General features: G+C 41.2%; 1 protein-coding gene across 9 annotated transcripts in view; it reads left to right on the top strand.

Annotated features, from left to right (window-relative positions):
• The window catches only part of PDE4DIP (phosphodiesterase 4D interacting protein), a 91763-nt gene that overhangs the window by 31291 nt on the left and 38933 nt on the right, over positions 1-21539 (top strand). For 4 of the 9 annotated variants that reach the window (XM_068540613.1, XM_068540614.1, XM_068540608.1 and 1 more), the window contains 6 exons: positions 7919-8007; positions 12933-13165; positions 15807-16242; positions 18359-18551; positions 19436-19555; positions 20179-20707. In XM_068540613.1, coding sequence (XP_068396714.1) covers positions 7919-8007; positions 12933-13165; positions 15807-16242; positions 18359-18551; positions 19436-19555; positions 20179-20707 — 1600 coding nt within the window. Of the gene's footprint in view, positions 1-7918; positions 8008-8278; positions 9852-12932; positions 13166-15806; positions 16243-18358; positions 18552-19435; positions 19556-20178; positions 20708-21539 lie in introns of those variants that run through there. The other 5 variants (XM_068540615.1, XM_068540616.1, XM_068540609.1 and 2 more) reach the window with 3 other exon arrangements.

Consider the following 21539-nt stretch of genomic DNA (forward strand, 5'->3'; position numbering starts at 1 on the left):
GGCACAAGAGAAATTAAAAGTTTGGTCTTGATAACGTAGATGTGACTAAAATCTGGTACTGACTTTCTGGTCTGTATAGCTGGAATGAGGCTTGCAAACAGCGCTAACTGGGGAGAGCTTGCTGGTCTAACAATTTTGTGTGGTAATTTGGCCATCTTATTAGAGAACGTGATTCTAATGCATTTTGTTCTGTATCCCACAGATAGATGATGCTTTGGCCACATCATTCATATAATCATATTTAGCATGCTATAATATGATTCCATTCTCTCTTCAGGGGCACAGACATTTTCTCTTACTGAATTATTCTACTTTTGCCAGGGATTTTTCAACCTTAAAATAATTTTAGATAAAGTATTGTGTGCTTATAGAACCTTGTGCTTGAATAAAAAGCATGAAAGAAAATGAAATGAAATTCTCACTCAGGCTATGCTTAATTGGAAGAATAGAACTTAAATTGAGAAAAATGCATATTGATAGATTTGGTCTTTCTCACATTTCCTTTTTAGTTGTAATGGTTGTAAGAGGTCAGGGTAGTTGAAGTCTATAGTTTTTAGAGCTAGAGAGTTGAAAAGGACCTCCAAGAAGATTTATTTAATGAGTGAAATGGAGTGCTTTTAACAGATATTTCCCCTAAACTCTTTTCTATTACAGGTTTAAACTATATCATTGAAGTCTGGTGATTGTTAGTGCCTAGTTTAAATCGACATTTTTCTGGTGTTCTCTTTTTAGCTATTTAGCCAAGTTATAACTTCTTCTGAAAAGGCCTGATGGGACTATTTTAACATTGTCAACCTTTTACTTTGATGGGGTGTACTTCTGTCCTTATCCGCCCTGACCCAACCCTCTCCCACACCCACCTCTCTTCATTCAGTTGTGGATGGTAGCAATATTTTTGGTTCCTCCACTTCCTCCTTCATATTTTTAAAAGATTTGTCTTTGTCATTATGTATAGTGAGAGATCTGTTAAAGATCAAGAAAATCTTGACCTGGATAGGATATTAGATCCAAGCCACGAGTGTCCTTAGGAGGTTCTTTCGTTTATTCTACTTGCACAGTTTATACATAAATGGCAGATATATATAAAAGACCTATCACTTTTATGCTTACTTATGCTTTTAATTCAGTATCTGGTTGAGAGGTTTGGTTCATAGCTTCAAAACAGTTCAAGAAAATTGATTTCAGTTCTCTGTGCTTCAGTCTCCTAGTTGGATCTAGAGTCTTCTGATTAGGGAAAGAAGGAATAGATCAGATTACACCCAAAATTTCTCCTTTCATTGAGGAATAAAGGTTGACTGACCTACCTAAAGTCACTTCCCTTTGGACTGTAAGCCCTAGAGGAAACTATAATTTAATACCTTTGCTTTCCTTGAGCTAGTATTGGAAAACTCTAGTTCCTGTTGTTAGGATAAAGTTACTGTTTTCTGGTTTCTTGGTCTTTTTATTTGAAAAAGTCACAGACTCTTCATGTCCCTGAAAAACTCAAGTTGCCTCTTCAACTAGGGTCTCAGTAGTAATTCTAGAGGCCTGCAGGCAGTGTGCAGGGATACATGACAAACTTCCTAGGGAGTCGAGAAGGAATACAGTGACCCACACACTTTTAAAGTCCATTTTCCATCCTGCCTTATAGAAATGGCACTAGAGGTGGGATAAATGAAGTTAGCTTTCTTTTTCAGATACTAACATCCTGTGAGATACAGTCATATAGAGTATCTTCTCATTTGTCTTTAGGGTAGAGCTCAGAGAGCTTTTCTTCTCCCTTTGGTAGTATAGAACCATTTGTACTGTAGAAAGAATAGCTGGGAATATGGAGCGCATATAAGGCAACCCAATTAAAAAACAGAAGGAATGAGTCAGTGGGACAGTACATCAGAGTGATTTCTGTGGGGTAATACTTTCTGCATCTTAATGCTTTTTGGACTATGGATTTAAGCCACCCTCCCACTAGACTTTTGGAGCAATAACTTTTTTAAGCCTTTTTTATTATGATTGAAAGACTACCATGTTGCTTTTAAGTAGTTTGAGTATTGACAGAAGGTAAGTTCTCAACTTCTTTCTATGTAATCACTGAGCCAGGATGAATTTCCCAAAGAAATTTCCCAAATAAAGCAAATTTATAATTTGCTTCCAACAAAGGATGGGAAGTGGAAGGGACACATAAAACTGTAGAGCTGACAATACTAATTTTATCAGATTTCAAATAAGAATAATTAAACTTATAAAGTGACATACTAATTCTTTTTGCATTACTTTCCCTTTTTGTTGTTTAAAGTCAAATTCCAGAAATAAAAATCTTTATCATACTGTTTTCTTCTTGCTAAAGCTGGAAGGATAAAATAGAAAGTTCATCAACATCAGAAAATGTTTGATCTAAAGTAATATGAAGAGTAGGGTTGTTAATTAAGTACATGAACCAAATGGACTTCCTTGTTCCCTTTGAGAACTCATGATTGTCTAGGAAATGCATGTAGGCTTGTTTTTGGTATATAACATGAGTATACAGTGCTTCCTTTTGCAATTATCAAAATCACTGCTCTGAAATACCAGCCTGTCTCTCAATCTGTGAACTTTAGAGGCATGTGTATATACAAGTATGTTTTATAAACCGTGAATTTCTGTCTGTTTCCATGAAGTACTATCAGTTTGATAATAAAAGCAGGTTTACTTTTATCACTTAAAGTTTTGGTCTTAGGGCTGTTGAGAAAAATTAGAGCGATTCATAACAATTTAAATGAAGAAGGAAGTGACGTGTTAAATAATCCAGTAACGTGGTGCTAGATTATTTCTAGGACTATTTCCCCACCAAAACAAGCTGTAAATTTTCATTTCTTCATGGCACTGTGTTGTGTTAAATTGTGTTAACATTTGTGCTGAAATGGAGCGTGTACTTTTTTATATATATGTGTTAGAATTTCAGCTACTTTAGTTGAGACACAGAAAACTGTCACTGATCCAATAAAAGTATCAAAGGCCAAACAGTAACTATTTGGTTTCATTCTTAAAAGATTTATGAGAAAAGTAGAGAAAGCTCATATCTTTTTTTTTCCCTTATAGGAGAATCAGTCTATTGATTATTGTACTAAAATTCCAAGTCAAATAAGGCTCAGGAAATTTAACTAAAGAAAGGAAGGGGAAGAAACCTGAATTTTTCTACTCTCAAGGAAGTGAGACTAAAGAAACAGCATTATACTTTCCCCAGAAATGTGAAATGGACTACTTTACCTTAAAAAAACATTTCTTGCTCTCCTTGCTGAAGGAGAGTAGTAGAAAGTGGGATGAAAATTTGAGGAGTCCATTGTTTTGGTGGATGGTGCTGTCCCTGTGTATGTTCCTGGAAAGGCCTGCTTCTTGTGTTCTTTGAGGAAAAAAGAGATAAGCAGGAAGAATTCCTTGACATTACAGACTTTTAAGTCACTGAAAACAGTTGCCTTCTGAATTGTAAGCTGGAAGGGTACCTAAGAGATGTTGCAATTTAAAGACAAAGATATACCATGAAGGGGCTTGACTGCAGACAACAGATTTCTAGCTACTTCATTTCCAATATCAGAATCTGTCTAGTTAAAGAATTTTATTTCTTGGCAGAAGCTTATGGAAAATTATATGAAATCTTACTTAAAGTTTTCTTATGGTCCAGGAGGGAATGGATGCAGGTAATACTGCAGTTTGATAGGAGACCTTTTTTCTTTGATCCTCTCATGTAGCATCATAATATTTAAGTCATCAATAGTTGGCTCATGACGTGAACAGGTGAGAGTTCTTGTAATGAACACATGGCAGAGTGCCTAGGAGTGAAAGTGAGGTGAGCCCAGAGGACATAAGGGCCTGGCACTGAGGGGAAAATCAGCCGGGCGCTTGTCACTGCAAACTTGTTCATGCTGTAAAGTTTAGCTCTTGGAATCCCCTTTCAAAATTAGTCAAATAGGACTCCTATGTTCTGAGCAACTTTATGGGAAAATGTTACTCCTTTTCTGTTGGTTGCATATAAATGGCTTGAAAAGGAAACAATAATGATGGTAGAGTAGAATTTGGAGAATATGGTCTTGTTGCAGCCCAGTTGGGACTCATTACTGAAGAATTAAAATAACACTTCATGACTTTCCCTCAAGGCTTATTTGTGCACGATGGAGTTTTAAGGCAGTTATTATTTAATGATGATGAATCCTATTTGTAAAACCTATTCAAAAGAGTTCATCTTAATCTACTGATAGATCTGTGTTTTTTCAACTGTCCTGCAAAGTAGGGAGAACATAATGGTGTTACTTCAAACCTCCTGTTGGGGAAACATATTCAGCAGTAAAGAAGTACAGATAGACTCAATCAAGATCATCCAGTAAAAACATTAGGTATAGAATTTTCTTCTGCTGAGTATTTTTAGGTTCTACGGTCTTTTTCTACCCTCAACTTTTCAGCCCATAGACCAGTTTACCAACAATAATTTAAAACAATAATAATAATAAGGCAATATACTGAGTACACAGTGTATGCCAACCACTATTCTAAGCCCTTCAGAAGCACCAAACCCTTGAAAGTTGACAGGTGTATGGAGTGGATATTACTATTAACCCTAATTAATAAGTGATGGAACTGAGTTACAGAAAGGTGGTGATTTGTCTAAAGTCACGTATCTAATGACGGGAGCAGAAATCTAACCTAGACAATCTGGCTCCAGAGTCCATGTTCTCAATAATTATGCCATCCTCAATTTAAAAAGCACAGAAGTATGAATTTTTACCTCAATGATGAAAAAAAAGACCTTATTTTTACATACCACTTAAATTTTTGCCCAAGGATTTTATAGTATTATAGAAGTTTATTTCTATACACTTCATAGAGTCAGGTAGTTGGTAGAAAATAATTTTCTAAATCTAAGAAAGGGAAGTTGTGGTACCACCTCCATTATGTGTGGTTCAGAGCCTAGAAACTTGGAAGAACCACAACTTGAGAAACTACCATCGAAGCCTCAAATAAAAGGTTTTAATAAAATTTCCAGCCTAACATGTAAAACTTAATCCTGGAGATAAAACCTGGAGAAGCAAGTTAAATTTGAATGAACAGATTCTTAGCTTTCAGAAATTCTAAAGGTGGCGGACCATTTTATTTATTTATCAAACATAAACAATCACTTCGTCAATATATAGTACCTTTAAATTAGAAATTTAAAGTACTATTCCAACTTAGTTCTGAAGACAGTGTTTTGTTGCTTTGTAAAAGCATAGAAAAGGGTATCTGCCACAAAAGAGAAGTCCTTTATTGTCATTTTAAAAAAAACAGAAATGGTAAAAGCAGAAAGAGGAATGGCTAATATAAACTTATAGATAGGACCTTGTGTGGGATAACTTATTCCAATGTTTTCTATAAATTTTTTTTTTAACTTTACCCCTCAAACACACACAAAAAAGGCTTTAGCATTCTAATTCAAATTGGTAAAGGGCTGAGCAACCCTTAAAGCTGCCCTGAAGGAAGTATGGCAGACTAAGCTAGATGAAAAAATGAATTAGGAAAACAAAACCCCTAGTAGTAGAATATCAGGATGAAATGGGCATTTTGGCTTTGTCTCCGCTTAACTCCTGATGAAGTCAAAATCATGGTATCCTGCCCCAGAGTGAATTAAAGAGAGAACATTATGTAGAAATGGAGATGTGGCATCAGAAAGGTTGACAGAGGTAAGTGGAGGGCAGAAAGGGTTAGACAAAAGCCTTCAAGGCCAGTGACAATCACTCTTTCTAATCCCCACTTACCTTACTTCTGGAACCTAGTACAGGAATCATCATGGGATGTGGGCCCAGAGTGGTATGGGGGTGAGGATCCTGACCTCATAGAGCTGAACTTTCTTCAACCACAGGATCATTCTCTAGTCCAACACTCAGAAGGGAAACAATGTGAAAAGTGTGTTTTCTTAATCTATCACCGAGTGGGACAATTTATTTTCTTTGCAGGGAAAGAAAAACGTTCTGATCTCTATTGCTGTACAGGGAAAGATTTTCCAAGATGAGCATAATATGATAGGGATGTCCTCAAGTGAATTAGCATCCTGGGTTCAGTGAGTCTCCAAAGCAGCCCCAGCTTAGGAAGTGTGTTCATTCACCTCTACACAACCAGTGTTCTGAATAAGATGGTTCTAGGGCTGGTTTGAAAAAGTAAGTATTGGAAATCCCTACTGTACACAGTCTGCCAAGGATCTCTAAAGATGCTGAATGGTAATGGTGCCTCCTTGTGAGTAGGGCTTTATTGAATAGGGTACGGCCTTAGTCCAAAGTTAACACAACATTCACAGTAAAGATCAGGGAATAAGTCAAAAGATTAAGCTCTTAGGACTTTAATGAGATTGGCCTGAGCCATCGCAAATACCCTGGTATAAACTTGCAGATGCCAAGAGATGGAACGTAAGTGTGAACTGGCCCTGTTCACCTTACCTGTTGAGGGTAGTGAATGCTCATTATTCATGCAGAGCCTTTCATTCACAGATGTCTGAGCTCAGGAGCAGGTTCTTTGCTCTTGGAGGAAGAGACAAAGATCTGATTTGTCACCAGAGGGAACAGTGAGTTGCCTCTGCCTGAAAGCCCAGAGACTTGCCATCTCGGCACAGCTCTTACCCAGAACTAGCTACGTAACCTAGGTCAAGCCATCTAATCTCTTTGAGGCCCAGGTTTCCCAGCGGTCATAAGAGGAGTTTTAACAGGTTGGTCGCTGAGGCCAGGGTCAGAACTAGATCTCAAAGTTCTCTAACTCGGGCAGGTTCTGTAAGACCCGGGGAGTGTCACGGTAGATTTTCTTTGGTTTCCAAATGAATGAACCACTATAAATTCCTACACTTTCAGAAGAAATCAGTAATGTGGGCCACAGGTCTCAATCTCAAATTTGATGAATGGTCTTATTTTAACAGATGTGGAGAAGAAGAAATGCGCTAGATTTGTGCTGTCTGATATGGTAGCCACCAGCCATGTGTGGCTATGTGAATTAAATTTAAATTAAATTAAAAAATCATTTCCTCAGTCATGCTAGCCACATTTCAAGTGCTCAGTAGCCACATGTGACTAGTGCCTACTGAATTCAACAGCAGAGGCATAAAATCGCAGAAAGTTCTATTGGTCAGCACTGCCCTAGACCTTAACCTGGACCATGAACGGCAACTACTTGTCCCTTAGTGCAGGGCATAGATGTTTGCACCCCAGGGTGACTGTGTTCATCTTTGGGGAATGGAAGAATGGATTAAATTCCATTTGGACAAAGCAGTGCAGGAAACCCTTCAGGCACAGGATGTCGACATTGGACAAGAGTTTGAGGGAGGTGGGAGGAGGGGAGGTTAGAGGAAGGGGTTAGGAAACAGCTGAACCGTTCTCTGCCGCGGGGCTGGACTAGCCCTGAGCTTCTGTAGGATACAGGACCCTTAGAGGAGGGTTCCTCGGCGAGATTATCAGCCCACTCACGACTGATCCCAGCAATGGAAAAGTGTGAGAGGAGCCGGGCTGCCCTAACCCCAAGGAAATCAGGGACCCTCTCAGCACTCGATGGTGGGAAAAAGTTGTCACATTGGGCCCATGTCACAATAGGGAAAGTTATTACATAGACAGTCAGTGGCTGGAGGGGAATAATTCTGGCTTTCTGGAAATAAGTGAGGTAGGTAACCACTCTATCTAACAGTCTGCTTCTTAGGTACAGGTCTGTGCAGTCAAGCCAGCTTATGTTTTGAGGTTTAAGCTTGAGTGTTAGCAAGAAAGTAGCAGTGATATGGTGAAAAAGCTTTTCTACAGAGTTGGTACCTTGGTGCTGCTTTCCCTGTCAGCCCTGCTGGCTAGGGGGCCATCCATGCGGGGAAGGGAAGAAATCAGAGGCGGATGACAAAAAGAGTGTAATTTTAGCTGCTGTCTGGAAGGCACGTGTGAAGGGAGTCACCTTTCTCTTCTGGACCTACTTCTAGGTGCAGCTGCAGGGGACGACACAGAGGATGCGAGCACGGAGTTCACCGACAGTATCGAGGAGGAGGCTGCACACAATAGCCACCAGCAAGTAAGTCCAAGTCAGGTCCTGGGGCCCCAGGGTGCAGAGCTCATAGCCCTTTGGGGACTGGTGGTCTCCTGCAGCCCTTGTGGGCCTGGAGTGAGAAGCTATCTTTTTAGATAAACCACTTCCCAGTCTTCTTCCTGCCCTCCCAGCCACCTTGCCAACCCCTATCCTCACTCCATTTTTCTTTCCAATCCACCCTTTTTACTCCTTGTATCTTGTGCTCCTGTTCCTTGCCACCCCCCCAACCTCCTCTGCTCCTATGTACCATCTATAGCTATAGCTTCAGAAGAATTTTTACTTACAACAAGACCTCAACACTTACCCTCTTGGGCTTTTGTAACTGAAACACATCACAGAAGACAGGGAGTCATCGAAGGGCTGCTTGGGGAGGTGGCAGGCCTAGGTCCTGCTTCAGGAGAGTGTTTTCTGAGGAAGTCCAAGAGGATCGGAATGCTTCCAAAGCAGGGATCATTCTCAGTGAAGTCTCACTATATAAAAGAGAACCTTGCTGGGCAACCTGACAGTCTACCCAGGTTGTGACACGTCAATGACCAGCAGATGACACTTCAAGAGCAAGCCCCTGTCAAACCTCAGAACTTGGTACCCAAGGCTAAAACATTGTTCCCACCGACCATCAGTGAAGGTGTAACCAGCATTTTCTCAAGCTCAAGAGTAGAATGTCCTAGACCTCAGAGATTAAGTCACCAATAGTGATCCCATAGCACCCACTGGAACTCCCATGTGTCTTCACCTTGCCCAGTGACATTTAGCAATCACATGTCCTGGATGGACCAGGCCTGCGACTCTCTGAGTTTTTAAGGGGAAAGTGGATCATTGGTATCTGTCCTTCTGCAGAAGCAGCTGGGCTTTTCCTGTGATAGGCTCCTTGGAGCTATTAGGAAAACTATAGGGGACATGAGGCTTTCTGGGTCTGCCTCTTCATCTCCTGCGTAAGAAAAAGAGGAGACGTCTAATAAACCAACAGAAAGACCCAAGTGAGCAGTCCCCAAATCTCACAGGATTTGGCACAGTCTTTGACTCTTGAGGATACAAGCAGATGTCTGGAATACCTCACATCCTCAGCACAGTTTCTTTACCTTCTACCAAGATTCCCTTTTTGCTGCTCTAGACACACCTGATCCACTTCTCTTTTTGCTTGGACAGCTTCTTCCGAGTCCTCCTAACTGGTGCTTGTAACTTTAATTATGTACACCACTGCCCCTCTGGACAGATCCCTTACCTCTCACTCCCTGATTTCACTGAGGATCTTGGGTGAGAGAGAGGGATCTGCAGGATGAGAAAATATCCACTCTAACACAGAGCTAGATTGGGATGTCAGCAGGTCACTGATGGTTATTGCTACTCTGGGTCAGGGTTAACTTCAGAATAAGTGAACAGGAGACACAGATAATGGAGAGAACCAGATTCCGACGGAAGTGGTCCAAACTATGCCTGATAGCGTGAGTTCTTCACTCTGCTTCTCAGTTATAGGCAAACTGGTTTGTAAAGTCACTTCTTCCTCAACCTTCTTTTCTATAGCTGAGCGTGGAGAAAATGATCAGACCACATTTTGAGGTCAGTCCAAGCCTGGAATAAACCTTTACATTGGGGCATTTGTACTTCCCTTGCAATGTCTTCCCTATCACCTGGCATAGGAGATACTTAATAAGTTAGACAAGTATTTACCTGTTGGATGAAAAATATCTTGGGTAAGCACTGTTTTTCTCTGTATCCCCTTTCCTTGAAAATCAATCTTCAGTTTTGGGGAAGGAGGTGTGTGAAATCATTGTAAACTTACTTCAACTTTTCTGAGGTTTGTTGGTATGACTCTCCTGCTACCAATTAAATAAAGCTTGTTTTGTCATAACTGTTTTGTGTCCAGATTCTCAAAAATGTGTTTGCTTGTTTCCCGGGAACTGGTCCCTTAAGATTGAGCTCTGAGCTTCTCCTAGTTGTGTCCTTGGGAGGTAGACCTTATTCTCAACACCAAGCTCCCTTCCTACCTCAAGCATACGCACACTTCCCCTAACAAACACATCCAACTTTGTGTGCCTTTTAAGGCAAGAACCACCTTTTGGCCAAAGCAGATTGCTTCATCTTTATCTTTGGACTCACCCTCCTCAGGAAGTGCCAGGCCTGGCCATGATGGTAATTGTCCTCAGATACCTCTCACACAATTCCATTCCCAATCAAATGTAAGATCTGTAACAAATACCTAGGAAGTTCCTGTGAAAGAAACTAGAGTAATCAATCATTGCCTTTCTTCGTTCGAATTTTTGCAATGGAGAAAAGTTAATCAACAATCAAAACCGCAAAGGAGAGTCAGTGATGAACTTGAAAAAAGATCATTTTTAATACCCTAATACTGTCTGAGAAATGAATTACACTGTGGGAGGTATGAAGGAATAGGGCTAAAACAAAACCACTCTATTCAAATAAGACATCAGATCTGCACATTGATCTCCATGGGGCAAATGAAAAACCAGCACACAAAAAAGTTGAATTATACCATGGAAGCAATAGAATAGATGAATTAGGAAATGTGAAAAACAACAACAGCAACAACTACCTATAAGAGACGTAATTAACAATAGAGCTAAAGGATTCATACTACCGCCGCATACACTGGAAGCCCTGGGGTTTTACTTCAGGAAAAACAATAGAAATACTAGCTTTCCATAGATGTTAAAGAAAAAAAATAAAAAGGTTAGATCCTGAGTCACTTTTCACGCATTTACATTTAAATTTTACAGACAAGGCAGCTAAAGTAAACTCCCTTGGACATGGAAATATGAAAAGGCAAATTAGCCTGGGAACAAATCAGACCTCTATTTTCTTATTTAAAAGTAAGAAATCAGACCAGATGAACCTTAAGGTCCCTTCTGGTATTAACATTCCATGGGTCTTATTTTTTCTTTTTAAAGAAAGTAGGTATATTTAAATCAATAGAAGATAACATACATCTAGAAGGCACTTTAAAAATAGATGGTATCTTTAAAGTTAGATATTTTTAAGCAGAAGGTACCCTTAAGGTTTAGAAAAGAATAAATGTGTCCATATTCAAAGCTGATGACATTGTTTAGTTAGTTGCAAAGAGTTTATTTAGAAAGGTAATGTCACATAATTTAAATGAAGGGTGAGGTCATAAACTTTCAAAAGTGGTTTTATCCAGTCCACGACATACCTGAAACCTAGATTTTATCATGCTGTTATGAGGTCCAAAGGAACAGTCAATGGCTTTGTGCCAAGCCAAGCAGCTGTTAATCACTGATCCATTTAAGCTCCTCTGAGCCCTGTTCTGTCCAATATATCAATATTTCTGACCTAAATGAAGCAATAAAGCACATAATTAATTCTACAAATCATCCCTAATCAAGTGGCCACTACATGATTTATGGAGATGCACATAAATATTTTGATGACTTTGATGATTGTGAAATTATTCTGTATAGCCAGAATGAATTTGTGACAGGTACAAGTCATTATATTTATAGAGATAAAAGAAAACAATATGACCCAGAAATAGCTATGGGGAGAGTTGGAAAATTGGGAGGTCAAAATTGACCTGAAGTTAAGTAAAACCCCAAAATGCTGCCACTGAAAGGAAAAATAAGCCAATATGACATTGGAATATAAGATTAATATTCGACAGACAGGCAAGAAATTCACATACTAAAATGGTTAGTCATACACTAAATAGATTATCATACTCATGTTTTGGTTTCTACACTTTTAAAAGCATGGGAAAAGCTGGAGAGGAGCCCAAGACAAACAATAAAAAAGTTTAAAAGTTAAAAAATTAATTTAAAAAAATTATTTATTTATTTTTATTTTGTTTATTTTTGGCTGCACTGGGTCTTCGTTGCTGTGCACAAGCTTCTCATTGCGGTAGCTTCTCTTGTTGCAGAGCATGGGCTCTAGGTGTGCAGGCTTCAGTAGTTGTGGCTCGTGGGCTCAATAGTTGTGGATCACGGGCTCTAGAGCGCAGGCTCAGTAGTTGTGGCACACGGACTTAGCTGCTCCGTGGCATGTGAGATCTTCCCAGACCAGGGCTTGAACCCATGTCCCCTGCATTGGCAGACAGATTCTTAACCACTGTGCCACCAGGGAGGCCCTAAAGTATTATCTGAGGAAAAACTATACAATCTGCTTTAGTTGAAACATTAAGGAGTAACTTCAAGAGTATCCTCAAAAAACAAAGGTGATGGGGAATTGCTTCTGCTTATTTTCTTCTCACATGCTTAGATTTGTAGAGAGAGTTTGGCTGGCAACATCAGCATAGGGTGATAATCAACAAGGGAAATTGGTTGCTAGGCAGGTGGCCTCACTTTAACTTCTCAGCAATTGTAGAGTGTGATTCTCCTGTTGCCAATGAAATTAAGGTTGCTTTGTCTTAACTGTAGCTCCGCCTATACCCTAATTCTCTGACTGTGACTCCTGATTCCTGAGTGCCCAGATCCTTCCTCGTAATCATCCTTCTTGGAGTCCGAGTTACAGCCTCAGGCTTTGAGCTTTGGTATCTTAGCCATGACCTCTGCAGTCAAGGACTCAAGTGTTGAGATGATGAAGATTCTTGACTGGTGAGAAGACTCCCGGAGAACTCTGTCCCCTCAGAAAGAGAAGAATCACAGCATCCACACTCTCCAGCCCTGTTTAAACCTCATTTGTTTGCTTTTGTTTTAAATTTGTTGTGTGCTTGTGGTTTTTTCCTCACCCACCTCTGCCCGTGGCAACAGTTCCCGCTGCTTGTGTGGTATGACCTCTCACCCAAGCCAGTTTCCAGGGCCCTTGTGGCTGAGGAGTCCTAGAGGGGGAGCTCCTTTTAGGTCTGCCTGTTTTGGTCCCCTAGAAGGCTGCCTTTGTGCTCTGATGTTCCTCGTAGATCCTCTTCAATGCACTAACTTCTTTAAAACATGATTTTCTTTCAGCTCATCAAGGTAGCTTTGGAGAAAAGCCTGGCAGCTGTGGAGACCCAGAACGTATCTCTTGCCCCTCCATCCACGACAGGAGGGGACAGTAATAGGGGTCTTCAGGAGGAATTGCTCCACCTGAGGGCTGAGATTCACCAGCTCTTAGAGGAGAAGAGGAAAGCTGAGGGGGAACTGAAGGAGCTAAAGGCTCAAATCGAGGAAGCAGGATTCTCCTCTGTGGCCCACATCAGGTAGGATGTGCACCAGAGAAGGGGAGCCCGCTGATGGAGAGGCTACCATAGCCAAGGGACTCACCTTGCTGCTGCCAAGGCATTTGTGCTGCCATGGGGCTTCTTGGTCCACATCCCATGCTCCGTGCATTAATTGTTCTACAGATTCTTAGAAAAGTTAATAATATTGGATAATGGGGATTTTCAATAATTACCATTCAAACTATTCAAATAAATCTGGTCTTAATTCAGTATAATAACGTCCATTATTAGCTATACATATGACTGTCATGAGTGGAAATCTAGTTGTATGACTCGTATTGCTCTTTTGAATTGACTGTGACATGTAAGGAATCTTCTGCTACCCAAGATGCTTCACTGCTATATGCAGAACCAGAATAGCCCATGAGGAGGAGGATGTATACAGAGGCCCTTCCACCTCCACTCAGCTCTCTCTCAGCAGCACAAATCCTTAAATCACAGAATAGCAATTTTAATAATCTCTGCTGTTTTATTTACTTTGCAAAAGTGGTAAGTAGCTTATGCATTGGCTAGATTGACCACTCTGTCTTTAATGGCTTTTTTTCAAAAGATGCTTGGGGAACATGCTGATAACGTAGGGCTAATCCACTTAGTCATTCATCCCTGAGGGTCATAATCATAATGGCCTGCTGATTAGAACACAGCTGTGCAGATGTACAACTTCTAATTCATGCCCTATTGTTTCCCTGCCTATTATGTGCCACTTAAATGTCCCTGAATCATAGAATAATATTAGTACAGAAGAGGACCTTGGCATCCAGCATAATGTCTTATTTCATAGTCGAGGAAACTCCGGCCTAAAAAGTTCTGGTAACTTGCTCAAGGTTGCATAATAGTCCCTGGCTAGACCCCTGGCTCCCAATTATTAAATTATAAACCTTTTCTTCTATACTGTATACTTTGTCAAACAATTTTTGAAATACTCTTGTGATCATCCTTAATGTTGGTTCTTTTACTCTGAATTATCATGATATTTCTTTTCTTAAATTCTACTTAAGTTAAAGCTTAAGTTTGACTTAAACTTTGTTATGTGTAAACTTTGTTGTGCTATCATGGGTGAGAACAATACATCTCTTTTGATCCTACAGTTGAATATACAATCCAACCTAATGTAGTACCTTCATGAATGATTTTCCTTTTTCCTCAGAGTTACTAACCTAAAACTGATTGAACTCTCCATCCAACCTGAAGCACCACTGATACTGTAGAAGATAGAATCTATGTAATTCGTAGTCCCTCTTTTGAGATTTTGTTGAACATTGCTGTTGTTAGTTTGTATTGTGAACACAGCAAATATAAAGTTATGACATAATATTAAATATTAAATATTCTTCTTTATACCACACATGTGCCCCTTTCTTTCCCTTTTACACATCAGTTTTGGTAAAATACCTGTCCCACTTTTCTCCATTGAAACTCTCATAGACAATCTCTCTGATTCCTATGTCCTAAAGCATTTTCATCCTTGATTCACGCTAGACAAGCTCTGCTCTATTCCAAAACTTCAGGATCTGAGAAAGCCAGTCTAGGGGCATAGCCAACTGCTGGTCCTTCAGGCTATGAATTATTACTTCCTTTGCCTCTTCTGGTCAGCAGTTCTCAATTTAGTGTGCTTAAGTATCACCTGTGGAACTTAAGTGAAATGTCGATTTGCAGGCCTTAGCTCTAAAGCTTTTTAAACAAGCACCTCCTAGGATTCTGCTGTTAGTATTCCTCAGGTCTGCAGCTAGTATGAGCAGAATTAAATAACTTATCTGTTGCAGACACCGAGCCAGCCATACCACTTATGTAATTTCATGTAAGCATCTAATAACTCCACTTGGTCAGTGTTAGAGGTTAAGTGAACTGCCTTTTTAAGTAAATTGCCTTTTTAAAGCCATATTTTGTATTGCTTCCACCCAATCCTAGTGAAATATTTGGTGGGAGGAAAGGCTGCGTCTAGAATGTCTTGGTGAAAATTAGTTATTTAGTCCATTTTATTTCCTCAACAAATACGAATATTTTATGCGCAGCTGGCACTGTGGAGGTTCTGGAGATACAGGGTGAACAGGGCACGCAGAATCCCTGTTCTCATGAAGATGATCTCCTATCACAGGAGCCAGACGTAAAGCAAATAATTAACATAAGTACATTTGATTATAGTTGTGATTAGTGTTATTTATTTCTTCTGTGTTCCTAGGTCCAAATTTCTCATCCAGTAGTTGAAAAATGACTGATGATAGTTAATGGAACTGTAGAATCCATAATAATAAATTTGCCCCAATGTCCTTTTTATTTTTTTCTTAACAGTGTAGTTACCCTTGTTTATTCCAGAGGCCACTGAAAATTAGAACATGAGGCTGCAAGCATGAGTAAAGACAACTAGACTGGGTGTCTTGAGTCCTAGATTTTTAGTGATGATGCCGCCACCAAGTAGCTGTGGGAGTGCGGGTAATCTCTTGCTCTTTCTGAGCCTTGGTTTCCTCGTGTATAAAATAAGGGAGTTGTTGTAGGTCTCCGAGGTCACTTCATGCTCTGGGGTGTCTCTGAGTCTCTGGTGGCCTGAGGTGTGTGTAAACGGGGCTATTAGGAACTGAGGCCAAGACCAGACCTGGCCCCTGATTATGTATGTTTCCTGTAGGAACACCATGCTGAGCCTTTGCCTTGAGAATGCACAGCTGAAAGAGCAGATGGGAGAAGCAATGTCTGATGGATGGGAGATTGAGGAAGACAAGGAGAAGGGCGAGGTGATGGTGGAGACTGTGGTTGCCAAAGGGGGTCTGAATGAGAATAGCCTTCAGGCTGAATTCAGAAAGCTCCAGGGAAAACTGAAGAATGCCCACAATATCATCAACCTCCTCAAAGAACAGCTGGTGCTGAGCACCAAGGAAGGGAATAGTAAACTTAATCCTGAGCTTCTTGGGCACCTGGCCAGGGAGATCGACAGAATGAACACAGAGCTGGTTTGCTCTTCTGGAAAGCACCAATGCCAAGAAGAGGAGAGTGTGACCATGAGGCCTTGCCCCAGACCCCAGAGCCTTGACCTTGGGACTGCCTTCACAGCGGATACCCACCAAGTAAGTGTGGGATTAGATGGAATGATAGACCCTTGGAGAAGGGTTGGAAATGTCAGTTTCTACCTTAAACAGTTCTGCCCTGTGGGTCAGGAGGTACCAAGGGAAGGGCACCTTTGCACCACAAGTAGTGGTGATAATATTCCTCACACATCAACCTTTAGAAAGGTTTTTTACAACATTATCTTATAAATATTACATGAATAATTAATTTTCCATAAATATTTGAGTGCTTAATTTTCCAGATAAGAGACTAGACATTGGAAGCAGGCAATAAGGCTTTGTCTCTGTCCTTCAGGTATTCAATATGGTGGGAAAAGATGGCACAAAACCAGATCATTTCAATAGGATGCAATATAGGGATACATGGGGTTTTAAGGCAGCCAGACAAGTGGTGTGTAATGACATCTCTTCCTTATCACTGCCGTTTTCGTCACAGCTCATCACAGGTGTCTGTCCCTGAGCCTCAGAGGGAGTTATCAGGATCCTCTAAGGGGAGGCAGCTGAGCTGACGATTAAGTAAAATGGAGACTACAGAGGATTCTTTTTTTTTTTTAATTGGGGTATAGTTGTTTTACAATGTTGTGTTAGTTTCTACTGTACAGCAAAATGAAGTAGAGTTCCCTGTGCTACACAGCAGGTTCTCATTAGTTATCTATTTTATACATATTAGTGTATATATGTCAATCCCAGTCTCCCAGTTCATCCCACTGCCCTCCCCCTTTCCCCCATTGGTGTCCATACGTTTGTTCACTACATCTATGTCTCTATTTCTGCCTTGCAGACTGGTTCATCTGTACCATTTTTCTAGATTCCACATATATGTGTTAATATATGATATTTATTTTTCTGACTTACTTCATTCTGTATGACAGTCTCTAGGTCCATCCACATCTCTACAAATGACCCAATTTCATTCCTTTCTATGGCTGAGTAATATTCCATTGTATATATTTACCACATCTTCTTTATCCATTCATCTGTCGATGGACACTTAGGTTGCCTCCATGTCCTGGCTATTGTAAATAGAGCTGCAATGAACATTGTGGTACATGACTCTTTTTGAATTATGGTTTTCTCTGGGTATATGCCCAGTAGTGGGATTGCTGGGTCGTATGGTAGTTCTATTTTTAGTTCTTTAAGGAACCTCCATACTGTTCTCCATAGTGGCTGTATCAATTTACATTCCCACCAACAGTGCAAGAGGGTTCCATTTTCTCCACACCCTCTCCAGAATTTATTGTTTGTAGATTTTCTGATGATGCCCATTCTAATGGGTGTGAGGTGATACCTTATTGTACTTTTGATTTGCATTTCTCTAATAATTAGTGATGTTGAGCATCTTTTCATGTGCCTCTTGGCCATCTGTATGTCTTCTTTGAAGAAATGTCTATTTAGGTCTTCTGCCCATTTTTGGATTGGGTTGTTAGTTTTTTGATATTGAGCTGCATGAACTGTATATATATTTGGAGATTAATCCTTTGTCCACTGATTCATTTGCAAATATTTTCTCCCATTCTGAGGGTTGTCTTTTCGTCTTGTTTATGGTTTCCTTTGCTGTGCAAAAGCTTTTAGGTTTTATTAGGTCCCATTTGTTTATTTTTGGTTTTATTTCCATTACTCTAGGAGGTGGGTCAAAAAAGATATTGCTGTGATGTATGTCAAAGAGTGTTCTTCCTATGTTTTCCTCTAAGAGTTTCATAGTGTCTGGTCTTACATTTAGGTCTTTAGTCCATTCTTAGTTTATTTTTGTGTATGATGTTAGGGAGTGTTCTACTTTCTGCAGAGGATTCTGAGAGGACAACTGGGCAGGAATGCAAGGAGGGATGAGTGGAGGTTTCCACTCCTTCTCTCTTCAATCATTGAACAAACATTTACTGAGAGCTCCTCCTCATAGATTCACTTGGCACCATGCTATGTGTTGTAGATACAGAGATGAATAAAACATTACCCCAGCTCTCCAGGAGCTCATTCCAGAAAGCAAGTAACTGCCAAATGGGATGAGGAGTGCTGTGACAGACACATGAATAAAGTCCACAGGGTTCGCAAGGGGAAGCAGCCATCACTGCCTGGGGGATGAGCTCAGACTGCCCTGACCCTGTGCTGGCTCTTTTCACAGCTGGTCAACCAGCCCCAGGCCCGTAACTCTGGACCTCAGTCAGAATTTAGCCTCCCAGGATCCACCAAGCCCCTGCGCTCCCAGTTGGCACAGTGCAGACAACGCTATCAAGATCTCCAGGAGAAGCTGCTGATATCAGAAGCCACTGTCTTTGCCCAGGCCAACCAGCTGGAGAAATACAGAGTCATGTTTAGTAAGTCTTAAGTTGCCGTCACCAAAGTGTCTGTCTTCTCCCTGAGAAGCTACATGCTTTGCAGACTTCACTTTTCTTCCCCAACCTCATAACAAATTTAATCTGGACCATGACTCTAGGATTGTGGAAGTGGATACTTAACTTCAATTTGCAGATGGCAGAGAAGAGTAAATGAATAAATCAAGTTTGCAGTGACAGTATAGGGAGGAATTGGACTAACACCTAGATTTGCTGATTTCTGGTACAGTCAACAAACTGCCTTACCTCTCTCAACATATGCTAATTGCTTCTCTTCTGCTCCTCTTTGCACCACATCAGATTCTTAAAAAATATACCATCATTGTTGGTCTAGAATCAGCACTTTCTAATAGAACTTCTGTGGTGACAGAAATGTTCTATACCTACATCATGTGGTTATGGAGAACATGAAATGTAGCTAATTCAGCTTGGGAATTTTAAGCTTAATTTTAATCCATTTAACATAAAATAGTCACATGTGGCTAGTAGCTACCTTACGGAACAGTACAGATCTAGATGTCCTTGAAACTCTGAATTAGTTCAGCTCCATTCAAACATTTACTGAGCCCCTGTGAACAAAGCATTTACTAGTTTCCCTGGGGCTTCCAGAGATGACTTAAAGATGTCTGGTCCCAGCGAAGCCCCGTTATCTGTAGATGGGATCATCAATGGCAGGCTCATCCTGGTGGAGGGAAGTCCTGCTGTCTGGAGCAGGTGGTCTCTTCTCCCACCTAAGTCCAAAGCACCATCTCTCCCACTCTGGATCTAACCTCCCTGCACCCTAAGGGCCAGGGTATGTGCCACTGAGGATGAGGGTGTATGTGGGAAGTTCAGATACTCTGTAACACCCCCTGTCTCTTCCTAAGCAGGTGAATCCTTGGTGAAGCAGGACAGCAAGCAGGTGCAGGTGGACCTCCAGGACCTGGGCTATGAGACTTGTGGCCGAAGCGAGAATGAGGCTGAGCGGGAGGAGAGCACCAGTCCCGGTAAGGGCACAAGTGTGGGGTTCACCTTCCCTCCCTGGAGGCAGCCTTCACGTTTGGGTGCTGTTGGCCAGTCCCACATGCAACGAGGAGTAGGGATGCGGGGGTGTGGTAGACTGAAGAGGACACAAGACCAGAGAGGGACAGGAAGTTTGGAGGAGAACTCTTGCCCAGAATGAGGCTGAGTGTGAGTTTGAATTTCTACAATTAGTTTTCAGCATACTGCTGTTAATTTAAAAAAAATGTTCTATCCAACTGTTTATTATAGAAAAAAATACTAAGGTCTATTTATTAATGAGAAGACCAGATGAGCTTTGGGAGAATAGGCAAACCAGTAGTTTAAAAAAAATATTCTTCTATTATAAAAGTACTGTCACTATAGGGACATCCACCAAATTGAAATCGAGGAGAAAAACACTTGAGTAAAATAGAAGGTGACCACACCTGACTTGCAGGGCTCTTGGGAGGGTAAGAAATACTGCATTCGAATGTTAGTACAGTGCCAGCGCTGAATAAAGTACTGCTTCAACTTTTGCTCTAGTAATTATTGTCCTCAAGACCTCGAAGGGATTGGCCTCAGCAGCATGCCTAGCTTCACTCAGGAAGATGTCTTTGTCTTTTCTCAGAGTGTGAGGAGCATGACAGCCTCAGGGAAACTGTCCTAATGGAGGGGCTGTGCTCTGAGCAGGGACACCTGGGCTCCACACCGGCCAGCCCCCCTGGAAAGAAGCCTTTGGAGAGCCAGCTAGGGAAGCAGGAGGAGTTCCAGGCATATGGAAAGTCAGAAGACATCTCTGTCCTATGTAAGGACATCAAAGATCTGAAGGCCCAGCTGCAGAACGCCAACAAGGTCATTCAGAACCTCAAGAGCCGGGTCCGGTCCCTCTCAGTTACAAGCGATTATTCATCTAGTCTGGAGAGACCCCAAAAGCTGAAGGCTGTTGGTACCCTCGAGGGATCTTCACCTCATAGTGTCACTGATGAGGACGAGGGGTGGCTGTCTGATGGCACTGGGGCTTTCTACGCCCCAGGGCTTCAGGCTAAAAAGGATCTGGAGAGTCTGATCCAGAGGGTGTCCCAGCTGGAAGCCCAGCTCCCGAAAACTGGAACAGAAGGGAAGCTGGCCGAGGAGCTGAGATCAGCCTCGTGGCCTGGGTAAGGAGGGTACTCTTTGGACCATTACTTGATTGATGATGTCTAAGTTTATGTTTGAAGGAGGGTAGCCCGGGCAGGTAGAAGAGAGAACCCATCAGGGCAATCAGAGGAGCACTTATTTAAATGGTAGCCCTAGGTCTGAAGAAAGGACACGTGACCCCTGCTGGGCGATACCAGGTCCCTGGGATTTCCTCTTAGAAATGTATTCTTAAAGTGGCAGGATATATGATATACGTAGTAAGACTGGAGTCAGACTTCCTGGGTTCGAATCCTAGCTCTGGGACTTACAGGCTATGCAACCTACTCAGTCTTTCTGAGCCTATTTCTTTACCTATTAAATGAGGATAATAAGAAAACCTATCTCAAAGGGTGGTTATTAGGTTTAAATGAATTAATACAAGTGCTTATAATAATGCCTAGCATATATTAAAGCTCTCGACACTATTTGCCATAATTATTATTGTTATTGATACTTTGTGGTTGAAAAACACCGGGGTAGATATCCCTCTCAGTATCTGGGTTATCTATGCTGAGTAACAAACCACCCCAAAGCTTAGGGGATTAAAACAATAATTTATGTGGATTGCCTGGGCTTAGCAGTGTAGCTCTCACTTGGGGTCTCTCATGCGGCTGCCTTCAGATGGAGGTTGGGGCTGGAGTCACTGAGATGTCTGGCTGGACACAGCTTCTTCATTCATGTGTCTGGTGACGTGGTGCTCCTTGGCTTCTCTCTTTCTCCATGTGGCTCCTTGTCTTCTGGGACCTCTCCTCCTGGCCTGGGCCTCTCATAGTACAGTGGTCTCAGGGTAGTTTCACTTCAGCATGGCAGCTG

The sequence above is a fragment of the Eschrichtius robustus genome, chromosome 3, assembly GCF_028021215.1.
Source record: "Eschrichtius robustus isolate mEscRob2 chromosome 3, mEscRob2.pri, whole genome shotgun sequence".
NCBI classification, from domain to species: domain Eukaryota; kingdom Metazoa; phylum Chordata; class Mammalia; order Artiodactyla; family Eschrichtiidae; genus Eschrichtius; species Eschrichtius robustus.